This window comes from Zerene cesonia, chromosome 22 (genome assembly GCF_012273895.1).
Source record: "Zerene cesonia ecotype Mississippi chromosome 22, Zerene_cesonia_1.1, whole genome shotgun sequence".
In the NCBI taxonomy this organism is placed as follows: domain Eukaryota; kingdom Metazoa; phylum Arthropoda; class Insecta; order Lepidoptera; family Pieridae; genus Zerene; species Zerene cesonia.
In genome coordinates, this window is record NC_052123.1 from 3,490,690 (window position 1) to 3,509,786 (window position 19,097).

General features: G+C 34.0%; 1 protein-coding gene across 2 annotated transcripts in view; it reads right to left on the minus strand.

Annotated features, from left to right (window-relative positions):
- Window positions 1-1,328: 1,328 nt before the first annotated feature.
- The window catches only part of LOC119836058 (sex peptide receptor), a 129,088-nt gene continuing 111,319 nt past the window's right edge, over window positions 1,329-19,097 (minus strand). The window contains exons 4-6 of one of the 2 annotated variants that reach the window (XM_038361271.1): window positions 14,536-14,636; window positions 6,447-6,585; window positions 1,329-2,399 (exon numbers count right to left, since the gene is read on the minus strand). In XM_038361271.1, coding sequence (XP_038217199.1) covers window positions 1,854-2,399; window positions 6,447-6,585; window positions 14,536-14,636 — 786 coding nt within the window. In that variant the 3' untranslated portion in view covers window positions 1,329-1,853. Of the gene's footprint in view, window positions 2,400-2,792; window positions 3,766-6,446; window positions 6,586-14,535; window positions 14,637-19,097 lie in introns of those variants that run through there. The other variant, XM_038361272.1, reaches the window with a different exon arrangement.

Consider the following 19,097-nt stretch of genomic DNA (forward strand, 5'->3'; position numbering starts at 1 on the left):
TTATATTTGAAAAAGTATTTTTTAATGGCGACTATCCACTTTTATATGTAAACAGGGCATAAAAACTATACGTATTCCACAATATGTAAGGTTGTCTTTTTTGTTTAAATTGTAATTTTGTGGAGTCAAATAAGTTTCTTTGTCTAATAGCCCACGCGAGTGAAGCCGCGAGCGATAAGCTAGCATACATAAATACGTATACAGTAAACACAGCTTGTTAACTCCATACATATCGAACTAGCGTATTCTTCTTATTGTTACAATTCCTTCCTATTTCGTGGTTCATTGTACATATTGTATGGCCGTATACACAAATTCAATGTAAAGAGATATTATATTTTGGTTAATAAGATATTCTATTGAATTTTTTCAATTATTCCGATCATTCGTATTCTAATAAGGGTCCTGTTGTATATATTTATATGTATTAAGGATTTGTGAAGGTTTTTCTGTTAATTATATTTGAAATGTCGTATGTACTATATTGTTAACTTAGTGGTTTTTATTATAAATGGATTTGTGTTACCATCGTTATCATCAGCCCATATATATTTCCACTGCAAGGAACCTCATTTGAGGGTTCAACTCATAATCCACCACGCTGGCTACATGCGGGTTGACAGATTGTCGGTCGGTTTCATCACCGTTTCAATAGGTGGATGGTTGTTATCGGATCAAATATGGTACAGATATGATATTTTATCCGATAGTACATCGACTTTATTATGCGAGCGAAGCTGCGGTTTACACCTGGTTTTTTATAAGATTTGCTTTTACCCGCGTCTTTGTACGCATTACATTCGTAAATAAAATAAATAAAAAGAAATGGAAATATTTAGTATGACGTATCGTTGATGGTTCAATGTTTAAACATAATTCGCTAGATTGGTTTTAAATAAATTCGTTCTGCATGTAACATTGAAGTAATGACAGATTAAATTTTTAATTTTCGCAACAATTTAGCTATTAACAATTTGTATGTTTTCTATTAGAACCATTTAACAAACATTTGGACGTCATTTGCTTTGTTTTTACGAGTTTCATTTAAAACAAACTACAGCATAAGTACATTCAATGAATAATGCTTCTAAAATATCGTACTGGTATATAAACACTTACTTATTTTGCTTTACAAAAAGGGACTTTAGCGTCTTTCATTTAAGAGTTTCGGTAGATCTAAAACATAGGTCCAGGTTGTTAGCTGTATCTGCTAAGGCGAAATCAAACTCTGCAGCAGCTTGATTCTATAAATGTATATTAATCTTAACAGTAGGCATAAAAATATTAGATAGTGGTAGTCTTCGGGGAAAATAATAAAACAAACAGTATTACAATTCATATTATTTATTTAAAATCACATTTGAATCGATTCAAAATGCCATGGTCCATTTATAAAAATTACAATGGATCTATAAATGAGGGTAACTTCACCAACACAAAAGCTTACACCGATAACATACAAATAAATTTATTTTTTACATTAATCCATAAATAGTTTTATTGTACAAACAAATATTTACATTTATCAAAGCACATTTACTTACACGTTACTATATAAACTATAATTTATAAACCACAATACTTTTCCTGAATGGGGGCTCACCATCCACAGACTATAAAATTAGTCGATCAAGGAAAAATGAAACAACATTATGATCAAGTAATCATACAGTCTTGGAAAAGTAATGTTCAAATTACAATTATCTTTACAGTAAGGCGACTTAAAAAAATACATTCAATACGCTATCAAATAAAATAATTGATATGTCTACAAATTTAATAGACAATATAAAGTGACTTATTTACATCTATACTACAATCAATGCATAGATTACAAATTATTTTTAATCTGTCTAAAGTACCGTTTCGTTTGTACAAGTGCGCGGGCCGTTTACGAGGGAATATCGACTCGACCCGCCATTTCTGCTCGTGACAGCTCCACGAATAAATAATTCTTTGAACGTCTCTCGAAATTGTCGCGACATACCGCAATAAATAGCAAAATTTATCGGATACGAAACAATTATACAGAAATTAGTGATGAGGATCAGAACGTTCGCTATATCGTAGTCGAGAATCTCGACTAGGGTGCTCGAGATGATGTGGAGTATTGTGACAACGGCGACCGGTATTTCGACTAGTAAAAATACTGTTACAACGACGATTAACATTAGTGTTGTGCAGTTGGAATCTCTTAGCCGCTTGCATTCGGATTTACGGTTCTCCTTGAATAACTTTTGTCTGTTTATCTGGGCGGTTCTCATGGCTCTGAAGAGGAGGACGTTTAGTACAACAAGGGAGGTACAAGGGATTAAATGGACAAACAGTACTCGGAAAGTAAAGTATGTTATGAAGTATGCGTCTACAGAGAGCGTCCGCACCCACGATGCTATTTGACCCTGTAAAGATATTAGGTATTAGAATATTAAAAAGCATTAAAGAAGGAAGCAAACGATTAGTACAAAGGTTAGAAGTTTAGGGGATAGAAGTAAATGAAACAAATTTGAAAATAGTATTTGATTTTATTAAATGCTTTTAGAGAAACAGAAAAAAGTCAAATAAAAGTATGTTCTTTGTAAGAGTTATTATTGTCATCTATATCATTGTATCTCACTTTAATATGTTTTTTTTTCGTTGAAGCATCATTATCACAACCATGGTTTGAAATTGGTCCTTGAATCCAGTTCATCCCAATGGCTTCTCTGTCGTACTTGGAAATTAAAACAACAGTTTGTTTAATGTGTAATAGACAAAACAATTCCCATAAAATAATTTCTAGTCGTAGCGGGACTACCTAAACAGGTATTTGTCTTTGACAGAACAACGGTCGCTGATTTGTCAGTTAATTAATGTATTCATAATTAAAATGATCATGTATTGTTTGCAATAAAAACGACACATTAAAAACACGCTATTTATTTGCATTCTATCTAATTTAGATAAAGACATACGATAGAACTATTTGTAAATTATTTATTTATTTATAATCAATCCTCAAAATTAACAGCATTTACGTTTCAGTGTTGCAAGTGATTAAATTTATATTATTTGATTAAGTAAGTATTTGAAATTTCATAATTAGTTAGAGGACATAGTATCAAAAGAATAGACAAGGGAAGCACATAGAATTTTGAGCGATCAAAGTGTTAACAATCAGCCTTTTGCGTTTTTACAGTTCTTCAGGTCAAAGTCGTTAAGGAATATCAACTCTATACCCCATAATTAAAGCACAGTTTCCGTCGTACAAGTGCGGGGACCGTTCACAATCGAATATCGACTAGACGCACCGTTACTTCTCGATCCACTCTTCATAAACAAGTCTTTAAAAGTCTCTCTGAATTGCCGCGACATGCCGCAGTAAATAGCGAAATTGATCGGATACGAGAGAATTATACAAAAATTCGTTATCAGTATAAGCTTGTTGGCGATGTCGTAGTCGAGAATCTCGACTACGGTACTGGATATTATGTGCAGTATCGTCACTACTGCGACTGGAATCTCGACTGATAAGAATACTGTTACGACTACGATTAACATAAGCGTTGTACAGTTGGAATCGCTTAGCCTTTTGCATTCGGATTTCCGTGTTTCCTTGAACAGTTTTTGTCTGTTTATCTGCGCGGTTCTCATCGCTCTGAAGAGTAGAACGTTTAGGACTACTAGTGACGTGCATGGTAGTAAATGGACAAAAAGCACTCGGAAAGTGAAGTATGCTGTGTAGTAAGCGTCCACTGACAGTTTTTCTATCCATTTTGCCAATTTTACCTAGAAAATAAAATCGAGATTAGGATTCATCTATAAATTACGAAATAATGCATTTTAGATTAAAACGATAGTAAATATAAATTAACACAACGATGTTATTGTTGTTAATAAAATCCTTATTAGTCCACACCATAGAAAACACTAGAGAAACAAATATCTAATCGTGATTAATCGAATAAATAAACATTTAAAAGCGTTCACTCATAAGTAGTTTTCATTGCAATTAAAAAGTATAGGATTATTTTCGGCCAGATCTAATTGAATTTTCCATATTTAAATTTAAATACAACTAATAAGATTCATACAGAATATTTATTAAAACTAAAACTTTACAGATAGTGAAACAGTCGAAAATTCTGGAAATTCATAAATTACAAAAACAACAGAACGATTTAACCCGTATATACGTAACAATATGAGTTTAAAAACTATCTCCGTACTCACGCAAGCGTATAGCGAAACTTATCGTCCTGGTTTAGTCCAAAGAAAACCGCGGGAAGTAATTTATAGACTTGTTTTGCACCTACCAGGTATTTGTAGAACAATTCTTTTCATGCGATTATATACTGCGTTTATTTTTGTTTTTATTTGTTTATGTGGATTAATGATACGGAGCATTTTGAAGACCATGGGACTACGGAATTGATCTTTATTATTAACTAGCGGCTTCGCCCGTGGTACATATATAGCTTATAGCCTTCCTCAATAAATGGGCTATCTAACACTGAAAGAATTTTTTAAAACGGACCAGTAGTTCCTGAGATTAGTGCGTACAAACAATCAAACAAAGAATAGCTTTATAATATTAGTATAGCTTCTAACCATCTCCAGATATAAAAAATCATGCCCTAAAACCGTCCGTTGTGTCGTGAAAGGTCAAACAAACGATTCGCATTTATAATATTAGTGAGGCGTATTTTCTATGAAGTCCGCATTAAATCCCTCTAATATTTTATGTAATCTTCAACATACTTTGCTATTAATCGTGGAGCATGTGAACTGTAATACATTTCCTGGTATTCATGGAACAATCCATCTTTCTGGGATGAAGATTGAATTTGGAGATTCTTTATAAAAACATCACGGCGTAATGTATTAGAAAAAAGGTTTTAATATACGAGTTTAATGTATGAGATTATGTGAAAAATGAGATATTATTTTTTATTATTTTTTTTATGTCATAGCGAACAGCTGAGCTGGTGGTTCGCCTGATGGTAAGCGATCACCACCGCCCATAAACATTCGCAAAGGTACCTCTGTGAATGCGCTGCCCGCTTTTATAGGGTAAGGGAAAAGGAAAGGATTAACGTCTGGAAAGAATGAATGGACTAGGACGGGTGAGGAAAAGGAATCAGCCCTCCGGCTCCCCCACTCACCGTACGAAACACAGTGGCATGCCACTATTTCACGGCGGTTTTCTGTATTAAAATAAACATCGATATTATATTAATTATTATTATTTACTATACAAAATGTAATGTATATTATATAAAAACTGGCGGTCAATAATTCCCCAATAATAAAACAATTCAAAAGCGTAAAGTCTTTATCTTTGTTATGAACAAATTAATATTTGGGTTAGTACGCGCATATTTATCTAACTTCCAACCGCGGCTTTGCCCGAGTGGAATTAGGACATTTACAAATGATTTAGTGTATTCCCGTTTTATCCCACGAGAACATTTATTCTGGATAAAAGTATCTTACCACCCAAGTCCGCTTATACCCCGTCTGTATACCAAATTTCATCAAAATCCGTTCAGTAGTTTGAACGTGATTGGCGGACAAACATCCAAACAAACAAACTTTCACATTTATAGTATTAGTGTGAAGTGTGAGAAATAACTACTTCCAAGTAACACAGGCATAAAGCCATTAAATTATGTTTATTTAATTAGAATATGTGGAATTGTTTACAAAAATATTGATGGAATACTAATTGTAAAAGATATATGGATATATTAGAGATAAATACGATATACTTGTTTAGGAAGAAACAAATTACTTGTAATTGTGATATGGTATGACATCATCAATTATAAAATTATTATTTAAAACAAAAAAACAGAATCGCCTACAATTTGAGCTAGACCTAATTCAAATAAGACCATATGGGGAGGCACCGGCTTTCAAATAAAAAATATATCAATAAGTCGGTGTAACTTGTCAAAAGTAACGAGCTAACAAACAGAATAAAATATATTCGAATCGATAATGACTGATTGTTTAAAAAAATATACTTTATGAAAGACCACAAATATAGACTAGCATAATTAATGCGCTATATGTAGCTTTGAGATTCAAACGTTTTCGTTTCGATTTACATTTGATATAACTTTTGTTAAAATTAATTATTTAGCTTAAGATTTTAAGTAGATAAGTCTGTTAACTATCTATGTTTCCACAGTACTATAGTCATTTAATTAAAATTAACTCCACTTCAATTATCAATTTCATGAACCAGTTAATTCGTTAAAAAATCGATTACATGTTAAATTTTAATTTAATTTAAACCATTTACGTGTCCAGTTAAATTAATAGTTCAAATTATTTATCAGTTAATTCATTTCAAAGCCAACTAGTAGTAAATGTTAATTACAGAAGAAAAAATCAACATGAACCAGTTAGTCCATTCCCAATTTAATAATTACCAGCGTTAAAGAAAACCCAACTGCACTTACTCTACAGACTTCTTCCAAATGCCCCCTCCAGACTGTAATGTGGGGTACATATTCCTTCTCGAAAAATCTCGGAAACTGATGCAGGAAGGCAGCTATTCCGATGTAGATGAGACACTTCTTTACACGAGGCATGGTACACCTGGGAAAAATATAGATATTAGGTGATTTGCTTGCAAGGTGTCTTTTTAAATAAAGGATTTTTTGCAAATTTTTATAGGGTAAATAAATATGGTTGGTTTTATTGATTCATGAGCCGTTTGTTGCTTTGTCTCATTTGTCATAAGCTTCGCAGCTTCTGTATAGCTTCTGTAAATTGTCATTCTGCAAAAAATAAAGGAAAACGTGAGCTGAAAGTGTCAAATAGGCTCAGGGGTGCTATGAGCAAGTGATGAAACTGCGAAACAGCGAATTAAGTTTTCTCACAATATGCTTAAATTTATTTTGTACTAGCTTTTTTCCGCGGCTTCGCACGCGTTAAATGAGTAGTTTAATAGATGTTATTATACATATACTCCTTGCTCTTCAATCACTATCTATTTAAAAAAAAACTTCAAAATCAGTTGCGTCGTTTAAGCATGCATAGGGACATAGAGACAGACAGGGAAAGCGACTTTGTTTTATACTATGTTGTGATACTCAACGTATCATTGTAAAAATTAAATTGATAAAATTTCACGTGCAAAAGTTTATTTATTGTAATAGTCCCATCCTAATCTAGCGGTTTTATAATTTCGGTGACATACATGTAACTAATCTAATACCATAGAGAGATTCTAACTTTATATATTTACTAGCTGCGCCCTGCGGTTTCACCCGCGCAAGTCCGTATCCCGTAGGAATATCGGGATAAAAAGTTACCTATATGTAATTCCACTTTTCCTGTTGTCTACGTGCCAAATTTCATTGCAATCAGTTCAGTAGTTTTTGCGTGAAAGAGCAACAAACACACATACATCCTTATAAACTTTCGCATTTATAATATTAGTAGGATAGAATTAGCAGGATAGTAAACTTTGGAAGTACTAATTCAACCAGTAAAAGTTTTCACTAACAGAAAGTCTCTCTATTCAGGAGTGGACTCGGCCTATTTTTTTATTCCAAGTCAATAAAGATAAAGCCGGGGCTATCGGCTAGTAATGTTTTTATCACATCTATAATGGATACTACTACATGAAGTACAATTGAAGTACGTTTGGTGAGTGGGGGAGCCGGAAGCTCATATCCTCATATGCTTTTCCTTACCCTTCCCAGTCCTTTCCCTAATTCCTCTCGGCAATCCATTTGGCGTAAGGTACAATCGATCTTAAGTCTCTCCAAATGTTCATGGGCGGTGGTAGCGCTTACCATCAGACGACCCACCAGATCCATTGCCGACGATGACATAAAAAAATAACCTAATAATATAATAGAAAACACTTTTTTTACTACAGTATGAACTAGGCCGAGCGTATAATTCCTACTTATGTAATAGGTATTAAATTTTTAATCAACTATCTAGTGAACAAAAACATACTCAGATAATCTCTCTTTACATGTAATCTCTCTCTTTCTTTCTAGATACAGATTAAATCTTAGCGTTGCTAGACAACCGTAAAAATACTGATATCATAGAGATCTAAATTAAGGTTCGGCGTCAAATTTAAAAAATTAATTACGTTCTATTTTTATGAAAAATCACAAATTCATTAATTACATTTTTATGTAATTAACAAAATATCTTTCGAATTAAAAATTTGCCCAGGGCATTAGAGGCTCTGAGAGCTCTCAGTGTAAATACAGAGTATTTTTCGTTTTTTCATAATATTATTGAATGAATAACTGATTGACTTAACATCAAAGTATACATATCCTACTAATATTGTAAATGCGAAAGTTTGTAAGGATGTGTGTATGTTTGTTGCTCTTTCACACAAAATCTACTGAACCGATTGCAATGAAATTTGGTACCTAGACAGCTGGACAACTCGTATAACATATAGGTAACTTTATATCCCGATATTCCTACGGGATACGGGCTTACGCGGATGAAACGCGGGGCGCAGATAGTAATTTATGAGAATAGTTGCTCAAACTGCATTAGCATGTCACTATTACATGCGTAATGAAGTTAGAAAATGACGTAATTGCAGCAAGGTCCCTTTCGTGCTCAGGCGAAATATTTATCTCCAAACGAGGACATAATTGCGTTCAGCCATTCTCAGAACACAAATTAGCCCTAGAAATGCTCTAGTTTCCTACAAAACGTTTACACATAGTACCTCTTACGGTTCAGTAAATTGTAAAATTGAAGTTATAATTCGATGATAGATATGTGATCAAATTTAGTAAATTTACGTATATTTTTAATCACTACACAGAGTCACTTTCTCGGACCCTGTATGCTTTCTTATACCGTTATCTTTAAAGCTACGCAATGGATTTTGATGGGTTTTTTTTTTTCAAAAGATAGAGTAATTCAAGAGGAAGGTGTATAATATGTATAATAACGTCTATTAAACTACTCCGAATTTAAGGCGTGCGAAGCCACGGGCAAAAGCTAGTTCTTATATAAAGAGAGTTTACTGGAACGCCCTAATTTTAGGAAGTATTAAAAAAAACTTTTACCGTTGGATGGATATGTGACGACTGACTTCAAGATTTTATATTAAAAATTAAGTTTATGTTTTGTTTTCGTATACGACAGTGGGGTAGAAAAATATTGTTTTTTCTTTCTTTCTTTTCTTTTATATCGGGTCGGACGAAAGTTTTATATAAATATATATTTAAATACACAATAAATTTTGTTAATTATACTTCTCATAACTCAAGGATGTCTGGATTAAAATGTTTTGGGTTTTTTTTTTTATTTGTCACCTCTTAGATTAAGATAACAAGTAATCTATACTAATATTATAAGGCTGAAGAGTTTGTTTGTTTGAAGGCACTAATCTCAAGAACTACTGGTCCGATTTGAAAAATTCTTTCAGTGCTAGATAGCTCATATATTGAGAAAGGCTATACTTATATATGTACCACGGTCGAAGCTGAGGCAGACCGGTAGTGAAGAATAAAATGCCTACCCGGGGGAACCGGGACTATAAGGTGGTATATACACGAGATCTCGAACTAATAGGTAATTCTACTATAATTAAGCCACATCAGATGTTCACGGTGAATTAATTCTGTCGATCAATAGCCAACCTTTATTGCAGTTGCTAAGGAACTATTATAATGTACCCGTTCCGATGAATGTATCAGTTGTTTGACCTATCCTACTAATATTATGAACGCGAAAGTATGTAAGTATTGATGGATGTATGTATGTATGGATGTATGGATGTATGGATGTCTGTTACTACTTTCACGCTAAAACTACTGAACCGATTGCAATGAAATATGGTACATAGATAACTGGACAACTGAAATAACACGTAGGCAACTTTTTATCGCGATATTCTGACGGGATACCGTAGTATGTATATAGCCTGATCTAACCGTAAATAAAATATTCGAATGTTATTATTCACGTGTTTATAATTTCAATGCAAAAGAAATACAACATAAAGCTTTTATAAATCCGCATTGCCTGAAATGAATCTCAAGTATTTTGTCAGCAGGAAAGTTCCGACTTTTAATAAGTTTAGTTAAGTGTTTTCGTCGATGGTTCCTTAATGGCTGACTGGTTTGATGCACGAAGCGCGTGATGTGAATTAGGATTTATATTTTTGGGCCAAGATATTTGGGAGTCGTATTTTTATATTTATTCGTCCGACAACTGGTCTAAAGGAAACTACTCGTTCTTAACTGTCCTACAGTCATTTGAAGGATCAAGAATATATTTGATACTAGAACGGCTTCGCTGAGGTGTAATAAAACATGATACATATAAACCGCTAGAATTACTCTATCTATTAAAAAAAATCCTCATCAAGATCCGTTTTGTAGTTTTAAAGATCTAAACATACATACGCGGGAAGGAACTTTGTTTAATTTTTATTTTTCTTATGTCGTAACGGGCAACTGAGCTGGTGGTTCGCCTAATGGTAAACGATCACCACCGCCTATGAACATTCGCAGAGGCTCAGACCTCTGAGAATGCGCTGCCCGCTTTTAAGGGATAAGGGATAAAGGATGAGAAAAGGATTGATGACTGGGAAGAAGGAATGAATTGAAAAGTGCTAGGAGAAGGAAATTGGCCTCCAGTTCCCCCACTCACCGTACGAAACACAATAAGCAAGCATAATTTCACGTCCGTTTTCTGTGGTTGTGTGGTACTTCCCCGGTGCGAGCTGGCCCAATTCGCGCCGAAGCGTGCTCGACTCCCACAATAAAAAATTATACTATGGAGTGATAATGACGATGAATTTTCTTAATGAACTTAGTCACCAACGATAATTCAGTATTAGTAGATTATTTTACAAATTAACAATTACGATATCCACTCTACTTATATATAGAATATCTTATGAGATATTATCACGTTTGGTCAGTCTCAACTATAAACCACTAGTAACGAGAGACTTTAGAAATAAATGATCCAATTTTATGTTTTGCAAAAGATAGCTATGTTATTCATTGCTTTTCCCTCTTATCCTGTTTTATTCGTTGAACATGGAAATATGTGAAATTATTTTTTATGAAAATTTAACTATATCATCATTTATAATGTAGTACTGTTGTTACTGTTGCGAATCCTCTAAGTCTCCAATAGCTTACATAATAGTATGGACTATGGAAGTATAACACCCTGAAATCAGGTGAGGCGTGTTCCAAAACGGCTAATGGTCGTAAAGCGGTATCGTTGTAAACAGAACGTAAAAGATTCGTTCGTTTTATTGTAGTCATAAATGGCGAGTCTATCTTGCATCGGCTCTTTTCGGCAGGTTTATTTCGTATATAAATTACGTGTTGCCGCTTTGATGGTCTGCTACACACTAGTCACTAGTTCTGTTTTTGAAATTCGAATTGCGAATGTTTTTGAATTTGGATCAGTCTACATTTTTTAAATATAGAACGTGTCTTTGTCATCGATCCGTGTAGATTGTTTGATTTGTCATAACGCTTGAGTTTTTTTCTTGCATTATTTATGGTACAATAAATGATTTGTAACGAGATATGAAGAATCTAAAATCTATATAGCAACTAGCTGCACGCTCCGGCTCCGCCCGGGTTGACATTTATCGTAATTAAATTTATTTAAACAATCCTATCTCTCAAGTTGTATCGAACTGCACATGGTGTGCGAATTTTATTATAATCGGTTAAGTGGTTTAGGAGTCCATTGAGGACAAACATTGTGACACGAGATTTATATATATTAAGATTATATTACGGGCTTCGTCGCATTATATTTTCTTATGCGAATCCATAAATTGCACCTATTTATTATATGTTCCATCAAATATTAAAGTTGTGAATGTAAGACTAGAACACGCTTCGGCACGAAGTCCAGCTAGTACCGGAGGAGGTACCACACCCCGCAGAAAATCGGTGTGAAATATCGTGCTAATGTTCGGTGTGTGGGGGAGCCAGACATTACAGCTATCCTTTTCCTCACCATTCCCAGTTTTTCCAGTCGTCAAGCTTTTCCTTTATCCTTTATCCTCTGTAAATGTTCATGGGCGGTGTTTACTACTATCACGCAAACTAGTTTACTTTCCCGATATTAGGTGCATAAAATATAATGATAGAAATAGGCTAATTTAATAAATAGGCGATTTGGAAATTGTTCAGGTCATTGAAGCGCCTAGATACAGAATTTGTGGAAATGATGTCACAAGTCGATTAAGGTCGGATCAAAATGTATACAATATGTCGCTTCGGCACGAATTGGGCCAGCTCGCACCGGGGAAGTACCACACCTAAACAGAGAACCGGCGTGAAATAATAGCTTGCTATTGTGTTTCGTACGGTGAGTGGGGGAGCCGGAGGCCCATATCCTTTTCCTTACCCTTCCCAGTCCTTTCCCTTATTCCTCTCATCAATCCTTTCCTAATCCCTTCCCAATTAAAGTCGGCAATCCATTTGTAGAGGCGAAAGGTCTGCAATTAACCTTACGCCTCTCCAAATGCTCATGGGCGGTGGTAGCGCTTACCATCAGGCGACCCACCATTGCCGACTATGACATAAAAAAAAACATAAAAAAAAATGTACTCAGATGAAATGACTAAAGACTAAAATTATTTTATATTTACAAACTGGAGATATACAAGTATGTTGATAATGTATTTCATGGATTTAGAATATGCCAGCCTTTGCCCAGCTGTGGGACAGCAATGGCTTATTAAAGAAAATGGCAGTACATTATAAATTGTTTTAAATTATAATCAAAAGTCATGTCATAGAGTTCTTAGTGATTTTCCAATGTTACAGAAATATCTTTCATCCAATGTAAATTGAATAATTTAATGTGTATTTTTCATAAATTATATTTTAACAACACTCGATTGGTTTAAAAAATACGTTCGTTAAAAATAGAGGTCGCTAAAAAGGGCGCCAAGGTTAAAGAAGTGATGAGACCAGATTAAATTCAAGTCATCCCTCGATCGAAATTTAAATAATGAGGTTTTTAATATAGTTACAATAGCCCTTTTTAAACGATTTCAAAAAGAAGGTTCTATATTAAACTGTACTGATTTATTTATAGGAAAAAATTTTTACGGGTAACTATTGTTGTTTCAATGTTTTTAATGGATTAATTAGATATTATTTAAATAGGTTATATTAATATTCATTCGAACACGTTCAGTAAGTTGGCTATTAAACAATTACAAGGATAAAGATAAAAAATAATACGATTATTATCTCTATTACTTCAGGTTAGAGTTTAAAATCGTAAACGAAATGTAGTCAGTTGATAAGAAATCGCAGCCAGACACAAAGACTAACAAAGTGAGGGAATTTGGGTCGAATATTGAATAAGCGACGTACGACCACCAAGACGCAATCCGTATGAATGCGCGCCGATTCAAATCAAGGCGATGTTTTATAGGTTTCGACATCTAAACAAGTTTTGACAAGAAAAAGTGACAGCTATTTGACAATTACCCATTCAATAAGTATAACACCAGATGTTGCATCTAAAAAATATAAACAAAACGCTATAACTATTTATCATATAACTTCCATTCACACGGCTGCAGCTGGTTATAATATTTAATACATTTGACGAGGCACGTAGAGAATGTCACTAAAACCAATCCGTCAGTAATTACCGACGCCTACGGAGAAATCACGCGAATTCCCCGCATAACTATGCGTAATATTATCTGCTAGCAGTATAACACGCGGTTTCACATGTTGACAACAAGCGGTAATACTTTCAACGCTTTGGGAGTTGGTTAGAAGAAAACCTATGCTCCTCAACTTTGTATCTTGAACTAAATTTATTGCAAATTTTTTTTAAATCGTAAGAATCGTTAAGTTCGTGAGTTGTGTGTTGTGTTGTGTTATGTAAACTACAACAGCGCTGAAATATATCTGATTAATCATAATTATAAAACATTTCTTCTCTTTGAATCAGCAGTTGTTTGTGTTCGAAAAAAAAATTTTTTTTTTTTGTATATAACATTCTGATGTCAGATTGGATCAGAGTTGTTGCACTTTCACAAGCCAAATAGTTATTAATTATATGTTTTTACTGTTTTTTTTTAATTTTTATTATTTTTAGGTTAAGTTTATTTAAAAACTAGACGCTCGTCCCGGCTCCGGCCTGATATCGAGATACCTATTTTATACCAAGGGAGCATTTAATGGAGACAAGTATCCTATCACTCAAGTCAGCTCATACCATGTCCATATACCAAATTTCATCAAAATCAGTACTGTAGGTTCAGCTTGATTGACGGACAAACATCAAAGAAACTTTGACACTAGTGTGAGTAGTGTGAGAAGTGTGAGTAGTGTAAAAAGTGTGAGTAGTGTGAGTAGTGTAAGCAGTGTGAGTAGTGTGAGTAGTGTGAGTAGTGTGAGTAGTGTGAGTAGTGTGAGTAGTGTGAGTAGTGTGAGTAGTGTGAGTAGTGTGAGTAGTGTGAGAAGTGTGATGTGATGTGTACCTGTCAATCGTGTGAGACATAAAATGTATTCTTTCTTTATTTCTTTCAATACATACCAAGTCCTTGCAACGGGCGCGTGGCAAACGTAGATATATCGTTGGACTGCGAGCGCCAGAGTCAACCAGATGCTTGCCGTGTGAAACATAGCTGGTATCACCTGGAAAACAGATGGCTTATTATATATATATACTAGCTGCACCCGGCAAACGCTGTTCTGCCTTACTCTTATCATTTAGGGGTGTGAAAAATAGATGTTAGCCGATTCTCAGACCTACCCAATATGCTTACCAAATTTTAGAGGAATCGGTCAAGCCGTTTCGGAGGAGTATAGAGACTAACATTATGACACGAGAATTTTATATATAAGATATAGAAAATATTTATTTATTAATACTTTATTGTACAATGCACATACAGTTACAAAAGCCAATAAACAATATCTATTGTACAATTTGGCGGCCTTATCGCTTAGAAGCGATTTCTTCCAGGCAACCTTAATAATACCAAAAAATCAAACCCGAACCTAGTCATTTAATTTCCAATAATCACTACCTAGTATAGAACAAAGTCGCTTTCGACCGCTTGTGTGTCTGTATGCTTAGATATTTATAATTACGCATCATATTTTGATAGGTTTTTTTTAATAGATACAGTGTTTCAAGAGAAAGATTTTTGTGTATGATAACATCCATGAAATAGCAGAGAAATAATGTTACTTAGATATCCTACTAATATTATAAATGCGAAAGTTTGTAAGGATGTGTGTGTGTTTGTTGATATCTCACGCAAAAACTACTGAACCGATTGCAATGAAATTTGGTACGTAGACAGCTGGACAACTGTAATAACATATAGGCAACTTTTTATTCCGATATTCCTACGGGATACGGACTTACGCGGGTGAAACCGCGGGGCGCAGCTAGTTTCAAATATAGCAGGAAATGTTCACGGTAAAAGGAATGGAGTTTACTGGTTTCTGAGCGTGGCGCGGTCTATATCGTCAGACTATCATCTATCTCTGTACCATATTTCATACAGATACGATAAATACTTTCGCGTGAAAGACTAATAAACATCAGTACATCCATCCATACTTACAAACTTTCGCGTTTATAATATTAGTAGGATGTAGATGTGTGTTATTAAATATACAGTTTTCCTTATACCCTCGTTGTAGGTTGTTTAACTGTTGAAATATTTAAATAACAGAAAAGAGATTTAACGGTAACTGTTATAAAATTATGTAATTTCAAAATCACGGATTCAAATTATATACAGCATTCATAAACGGAATTTATAAACAAGTATAATGAAAAATCTAATTTAAAACGTCAGATCAAATCAAGGAATTACGGCTGCCATTACCCTTGAAAAGATGTAATAATAAAATTACATCACAGATGAAAGGCGGCAAATGATTCTAATAAAACATTTCTAGTCAGGCGCGATTTGACAATATTTGATTATGATAATTTCTCGAATGGTCTTCAAGTGACGATTCTTAAAGATTCCAATGTAATATTTAATACATATTTCAATTTCTGTTAAACTTTGTTTGAACGCGCTAATCTCAGGAACTATGGGATTTAAAAAATTCTTTCAACGTTGGATTTTTACGTGACGCCTGTGTGCAAGTTAGGCTAAGCTATGTACCACGGACGAAGTCGGGGTTACCCACTAGCATTTATATATTTTCGTTATCGGTAAACGTACACCAAAATATTATGTCTGATATTACTGTTGTCTGAATTGCACACTTTTTGGATATTTTAGTCTATTTAGAAAGAAAGAAAGAATGTTTATTTAACATCACCACAAAATATTAAATTAAAATAAAAAAGTGAACTTATGACTAATCGGCGTGGTGTAAAAGGGTAACTAATCAGCATGTGCTACGCGTAATGCGCAGCGCTGATTTCCAGTAGCCCCTTGTTGGAGTGCCAGTCAGAAGAAATAAACATACATGCATACATTATATAAACAATACAAACATACTTATAGATATTTTATAAGCAAATTGGTATTTAAACTAAATATTATATATATTAGTAGGAAATAATTATAAAACATAATAAATGATATAAATTATTTATTATAATTAAAACATTTAATTTTAATTATTAACGATTTACAATTTCGTACCACGTGTACCAAATGTCATGAAAGATTGATGTTATTTTAATATAGCTGTGTTGGGTACTCTCCAGCTAATGAATCAGTAAGTTACATCAAAATCGGTTAGCGTTTAAGATAGAGATCTAAATAGCATTCACAAGGAATACACTATCGCAACAGCTTCCAAGCCATCTTCACGCGCTTCCAAACGATACAATCCTTAAAGGTTTCATTCTGTGGATAATTACTTGTTAACTTAACGATTTTCACCTGCGTCCCATACCACGTATGTTGATACGTGCATCTGACTAATCTGAAAACCGGCGTGAAATAATAGCATGCTATTGTGTTTCGTACGGTGAGTGGGGGAGCCAGAGCCCATATCCTTTTCCTTACCCTTCCCAGTCCTTTCCTTTATTCCTCTCATCAATCCTTTCCTAACCCCTTCGCAATTAAAGTCGGCAATCCATTTGTAGAGGCGTAAAGTCTGCAATGGATCTTACGCCTCTCCAAATGTTCATGGGCGGTGGTAGCGCTTACCATCAGGCGTCCCACCAGCTTCATTGCCGACTATGAACATAAAAAAAAATTCTGCATTGTAATATGGAAACGAAATAGCTCACACAACACGACTCTTCAAATATAGCGAGACATTTTTCTCGAATGGTATTATATAAATGTTTATAATAAATATAAATGTTTATTTGTATACAACGCTGTTCGCATTAAAAGTAATCCTAATTCCTCTATCAATAAGGCATAAGGCATCCACTGAAAAGCAGTGTTACTACGCTGAGTGGCAGACCTAATCAAGGCACATATATATTTTAAGTACCTAATAAGAGAGCTTTATTGCTATATTTCTCTTTGTGTATGTGTGTAATAGACGTATTTTCTTTCTAACTTGTACCACGATTAATTTGCGATTTATATATGTATATTACACCTAACCTCACCTACACCTATAGGACCTAAAATGGAAAGGTGACTAAATGACTGGAAATTTAGCATGCAGAGAGCCACTATGATGTAAGCATGCACTAAGGGTTTCGTTAAATATGCCAAGAGGATAAAATAGGGGATGAAAGCTTGTACCATGTAAATTTATTTTGACCACGCAGGCGAAGCTGCGGGTATCAGCTACTCATGTTTAAAATACCTTAAATTTATTATTGTGTAAATAAAAGAGTAAATTGGAATTCAATAGATAAAACTACCAATAACTACCAAGTAATTACCTTTCGAGATACCTATATAACTTGAAAGTGAACCCTGGTTGAAGAAGGAATATTTTCATAATTTAAACAAAATGTAGTTAATATTATATAAAACTAGCTGCACGCCGCGGTTTGATCCGCGTAAGTCTGTACCCCGTGGGAATATCGGGATAAAAATTGCCTGTATGTTATTCCAGTTGTCCAGCTGTCTACGTACCAAATTTCATTGCAATCGTTTCAGTAGTTTTTGCGTGAAAGCGCAACAAACGCACACACATCCTTACAAGCTTTCGCATTTATAATATTAGTAGGATAGTAGGATAGTAGGATTAGTAGGATTATAGTAGGATTCCATAACATTGATGGCAATACCTTGACAATAGTTTTGACAAGCTTTTGACAGATGTGGATCGGTATACATTGATTAATTATTATTATTATTATTGCTCCAAGTGAATCTAAATTTTTGTATTTATCCACCGATTTACAAATGTCACAACTATATTAGTCTGTCTGAAATTTGAGTCCTGTCTCTCCCTTATATACCGGACGTTGGCGGAGTCCCTATTTATTGGGTGAAGCCATTAATTAAGAGAAGAAGATTATTATTATCTATGAAGTGTATATATAGGCATATTGCAGAACTTTAATTTGATATATCACTATACTTTAATGAACGTCATTTCGCATGTAGATATATAGTATACAACAAAGTCGCTTTCTCTGTCCCTATGTCTCTATGTAAATCTTTAAAACTACGCAACGGAATTTGATGGGATTGTTTTTAATAGATAGATTGGTTCAAGAAGAAGATTTATATGTACAATAAAATCTATTAAACTACTCCGAAATAACGCGTGCGAAACCGCGTACATAAGCATAACATATAAATATTTAGGCGAACAATAAATAACATCTACTCTGACTATATTATATTCAACAGTATTTATTGCGAGAGGGGAGAAAACATCTCTTATAAAGAAAAACAAATAAAATTAAATTTTAATGAAATTGCTTTAAAACTCAAACAAAGTTGCGTTAAAAAGCTAAAAAGTTGTCTTCCAGTGATATTTAAATTAAACTTAACACTCATAAAATTGGATTTCTCAAGAAATTATTAATTGCCAATCGCCAAGAAAAGGTGTAATAAAGCATGTAAAAGGTAGTGTAATTTCTGTTATCAAACTGTGTACAAAAGTATAAGTGTAGTGAGGAAGACGGACTGCGTCAATTGCATCTTTCTTTGTCCTGCAGTTTTGCGAGCGATACGTCATCGCAAAGTCTAT